Source organism: Vigna angularis, chromosome 3, assembly GCF_016808095.1.
Source record: "Vigna angularis cultivar LongXiaoDou No.4 chromosome 3, ASM1680809v1, whole genome shotgun sequence".
In the NCBI taxonomy this organism is placed as follows: Eukaryota; Viridiplantae; Streptophyta; class Magnoliopsida; order Fabales; family Fabaceae; genus Vigna; species Vigna angularis.
This window is the reverse complement of record NC_068972.1, coordinates 11,140,988-11,146,138: the sequence shown is the minus strand read 5'-3', so window position 1 is coordinate 11,146,138 and position 5,151 is coordinate 11,140,988. Positions and strand designations below refer to the sequence as shown.

Below are 5,151 nucleotides of genomic sequence, written 5' to 3'. Positions count from 1 at the left end.
GTTACAGAACTATTTTTTTGGATTAAAACAATGCACATATACTTCTTCCAATCACTGAAAGTCCCTTCTTATACAGAACTCTCCTTTTGGATTACAGAAGTCTTTTTTTTATTACAACAATGCACATATCACTCCTCATTTGATTGCCAGTTACACACCACTTCCTCATTTTATGTTCTATCTATCAAACAAAATGTAAAATCAAACCATAATTTCAGATGCTTGAATTCAAATTTCACATTCATTTCATAACATCATATTACAATTTGCCCAAAGTGCTCTTCACATCAACTATCTAATAGAACACATCATGGACTTTTAAACAAAATACATACAACAATAATGTTAATGAATCCCAGAAAACATATCATTGTTATTAACATCTTCTCCCTTTTCTGACATTCCTTAACACATTTCTCCAGGCTATTAATCTTCCTCCTTTGCCTTCCAATAGTACTAGCAGCATCATCTACGTAATCTTCATTAAGCCATTTAAAGAAATTGCATCCTTGAAGTTCTTCATTTCTTGTCCGCTGTTCAAAGTATCCAACCACAAAATTTTCATTAATAACTAAAAATAATTTATCACAAACATTAAACTACAAACCTTGTAGTTAGGGCAGCCCCAGAATTGTTTCCCCTCGTTCTTAACTGTTTTTGCCACTCTCAACACAGCAGCCTCCCCACAATGGCATTTTTGGCTTCCAACCAATCCTCTGGATGAACCACCACGAGAGCTCCCCCATGAGCAAGATGAACAACCGTGATTCGAAGACATTGCCAACCCCAAAGCGAGACAACCACTGAGAAGGAAGAAGAAGTCGTCAACCGCGAACCACCACCAACCACTGACTTAAGCACAACCCGTAAAGAAGAACAACACGAACGACAAGATGATGAAAAACAACACCCACAACTGCTCCGTGTTCGCAATGTACGTGAAGAACTCCAACTCCAGCTGCCCTAACTTTCTTTCTATTCAATGCACCTGAAGAACTCCAACTCCAGCTCCCCAAATCAGTTTATCCCCAATTTCCAATTAGGTGCCCTAACTTTAAAATCAGGTGCCCTAACACCACGTAAGAACAATCTCAATTACGTGTTGACACCTAATCAGTGCCTACTGCCACATCATCAGCCCATTAACTCCGTTTGCCTCTATTTAACGGAAGGGACTAATTTGACTCACACAATTACAAGTAAGGATCCATTATAATAAGTTTTATAAAAAGGGACTAAATTGAGATTTCCGAACCAAAATGGGGACAACATTGGGTATTAAACCTACTTTATTCAAACTACATTGAAAGTTTCCTTTACATGTAAACAATCTGGTTTCATAAATTTTGTTACTGACATTTTCAAATCTGAACTATCATACACTCGCAACGTTTTAAAATAGACAATGACAAAACTGAGCCATCTTTATAGATCTTTATAGGTTAATTTTAAACTAAATAGGATTCTGTTTGGAGTGAACTTCAAGCATTCTGGTAAGTCATTACTACCGAAAAGGACAATTAACATGACACCACAGACATCTGTAGTATTCCATGTTCTTTTTGAAATTCACTACAGCCATTAACTTTAATTTATTTTTCAAATAACTGGGGCACAGAACATTTTCAGCATATGCCTTAAAGTGAACTAATTATATTGAAGTGAAAATAACTGTACTTTGAGTGACTTGTCTACATGGAGTTAAAGGTTTAAGAGTACGTTGGGATGAAGGCTAAGCAAAATGGGCACAGTACAAAATTCCTCTAAAACACGTAAAATGTCTAATCAATGCCAATCTATTATTCCCCCGAGTGTGGTGGATCCCACGCCCTCCCATACTTCATTGGAGCCCAATTCCTCATTGTCAACACCTTCCATGTCGTAATCCCACCAGCCATGGCCATTCGCATCTGCTCATAAAAATTGTACGTTATAATGTCTGAGATTTCAAACCCATCGTCTAAACACAAAATATGTGTAAGCAATCATACAGTGATTATAATGAGGCCTTGGCCTTTTGTTGTTAGAGCCATTATGGGTTTGTCTTTTTGGCTTTAACTTTGATTCGCCTCCAAGAACTACCACATGATTTCGTGCAGTTTGGCTCTCATTTTCACCTGTGAGAAAAATGCCAGGAAATGAAAACCCAAAACCTTTGCAGAAGAGGTCTAGCATGCCTTTATATTGATTCAGATTTCCAGAGAATCTGATTGTTCAGTTGGAAACCGTATAGCATCTTTATTTTGGCAGTTTCTCAAAGAACCGTAAACAGTGTAAAGTACTTGTTTGTCTTACTTTTATTTATGTCCGTTCAATCAAAAACGTTCATAGCAAATGGTTTCCGGATATATTTTCAGGCAAGCTATTACATTCACTCCGATTATCCAATAACTAGTCCTAAGTCTGAAAAGTGAAAACTACTGTGATTTATCGTGTCTGCAATCAAGGCAAGCGAAACAAGTTTCTAAACCTTCTATTAGGTGTTTTAAAACGAATCCCAGCACCAAGCTAGCCACAGCAGAAAGATGATTTTAGGATTAGACAGTCTTCTCAATCAGAACCACTACACAGCTGACCCTGTAATCCAATACAGACAAGAACCATCTTCTCCTAATCCTCCAATAATGTTTTCTACTTATGTTTCACTTCTATTGATGTGGTCAAGGCGAAAAGAAATTTAATAGATGTAAAATATTGTTTTATTTAAACAAAATATCTTATCTCATTACTTGTTGCGATAGATTATTGTTGTAGCAATTGTTAAATAGGTATAGATGGAAAACAGTAATTAATCAATACTTCGCATTTGAAAAATATCATTAGTTTTTGACAAAATAGATTAGTAACAAAGGTGGTAATTCATAAACATTAAGTCAAATAGAGCTTCTCGACCATGACAAAATACTTGTGAAAGCTTCAATTAAAAGCAATGCAAGGTTAGGTTTTCACTTCTCACCGAACTCAGGCTGAACATATACAAAAAAACTTAGTCGTACTAAATAGTAAAGTTCCCAAAAGAAAGCTCAAACCCTGACTTGATCAAGGGGGAAAATGACGAAATCAGAGACCCAATTCTATTTGATTTTCCAAAGGTGGATTTAAATAGGTTCTCAGTAAAGATTTAAAGCGAAATAGACAACCAAATTATCTTATAACATCAATACATGTTTTTAGGCAAAGAAGCTTATGTGCAACAGTTATTCAGGGAAGGTTCAGGCAAACAATACTATAATTAGAATACTGGTTTGAGAATTCCAATCAGGATAATGAATAAAATGTAAAATAGTAACTGTAAAAGCATTGATGAATAACTCCACAAATAATTCTTTTTACCTCGAATCTGGCCTTTGGATATTCAGCGCACAAAAAAACAAAATAAAACAAAACAATCGTAAAATGCTAAATTGAACTTTTAAGAACCCCAAAAGGTCAAATTGGTTAGAACAGGGAAGCAAACCTTCAAACGGGGTTTTCCTTTTCTTTGAATCTTGATTGGTATCCCCAACTGAATTTTCTAATTCATCAACACCAATTTCACTGACAAAGTTTCTTTTGTCCTCTTCAGTGTGCTTGAAGGTTTCAAAAATCAGCTTACTATCATTGTTGCTGTTTCCCTCCTTTCCAACTTCTTTGGCAGTTCGATTTTCCTCACATTTTCTTAAACCGATAGGTGACAGAAAAGGCGTCGATTTCCCCTAAAAAAATAGATAATTTCATAAAAAAAAAACTTTTTATTCTTTATAAAGATGTTCACGATATTCAAAACTTAAATTCTAACACATTGATTAAACTTGAACTAGATGAAACTGATCCAGCAATTGCTAACCAATTAGTGGAATAATTTTACCATTGAATCTTAATAAACGGGAATAAAGTTATAGAGAAAATAAGAGGAAAAAATTAGTAAGAAAAAAAATACCTGGACCGTTTGTGTAAGATGTGGGGATCTTTGCTGCTTGAAGGAGAGGAAGTTTGAAAGCGAGGAATGCGTGATATCGCACTTGTGTGAAGCTTGATTTCTCACGCTTCCTTCAGAGCTGGTTCAAGCAAATATGCTTCGTCACAAATTAATCGAAATTTTTGTAGTTGATGAACGAAACAGAGGTGACTCACAGAGGATTGCGTGGTGGGAGATTGCGGAACGTTGAAGCAATGGTTCGCTGCCCGAAAGCCCTAATTGACGTTTGGTTTTTTGAGTTCATCGCATTCGTGAAAACGCAAAGAACACTAGATTTTCAATTCGTTGTTTTTTTACTTTCTCCTTTTCTCTTTTTTTTTTTTCGATTAAACAAATCAAAATATGCAGTGCGTGTTTTGAGAGTCACTGTGAAAGATTTTCCGGGAAAGAGGTAAAATTCAAAATTCTCTCCCTCCGCGCCAAAAGAAAAATTCAACTATTTATCCGTCTTTACGGATTTAATTATATTGGTTTTAAGGAGACAAATTATTCGATTAAACTATTTAAACTTTTTAATTATTTCTTTAATCATTGAATTTAGTTTATAATTTAAATTCAAACAAATATGAAAAGAATAAATTAAATTGATTTATCCTTTTAGATTTATTTTTTAGAAAAAATATTAAATCAATAGTAGCTCTAGACACTTCATGTCCAAAAACCAAGTGTAATTACGTTAAATGTTCAAAAATAAATGTGTTGAACTCTACTGGGATTTCAGTGAAAAATTCTTAACTATGCATGAGAAAATATTAAATATGATTAAAATATCAATTTATACGTCGTTATATAAGTAATAACATTATTTCTTTGAATATAGAGATTTTTAAAAAAATTACACGGGCTGATAATTACTTCTATATATTCAATTAATTACTGTTTATTATAAATTTATAAGAAGGATTATATATACATATATGAATATTTATACGAGTGTGTGTGTTTGCGTTTTCATAAAATATAATTGTATATTTCTGTTTCTTAAAAGTTTTCCATTTGAACTTCGGTCCCCGCATGGTTTTGCTTGATTTTTGTTATTTGTTTCAAATCTTCGAAAATGTTTTAGTTCTTACAACATCTTAAAATAATTTCTTAGGAACTAAAGATAAATAATATACATGTCAGAGGCGTTAAGACAAAATAAAATAAATTTAGGAGCTATAATAAAAAAGAAAAATACAACAATACTTTAA

At 33.7% G+C, this 5,151-nt stretch overlaps 1 protein-coding gene across 1 annotated transcript; it reads right to left on the bottom strand.

The window, feature by feature from the left end:
• Nucleotides 1-1,633: 1,633 nt before the first annotated feature.
• Nucleotides 1,634-4,280, bottom strand: LOC108342392 (uncharacterized). The gene is made up of 5 exons (XM_017580165.2): nucleotides 4,114-4,280; nucleotides 3,920-4,037; nucleotides 3,458-3,695; nucleotides 1,992-2,117; nucleotides 1,634-1,910 (listed from the first exon to the last, which is right to left on the bottom strand). Exons 1-5 carry the CDS (start codon nucleotides 4,200-4,202, stop codon nucleotides 1,786-1,788), a joined length of 696 nt encoding a protein of 231 aa, XP_017435654.1. The 5' UTR covers nucleotides 4,203-4,280; the 3' UTR covers nucleotides 1,634-1,785.
• Nucleotides 4,281-5,151: the final 871 nt, after the last annotated feature.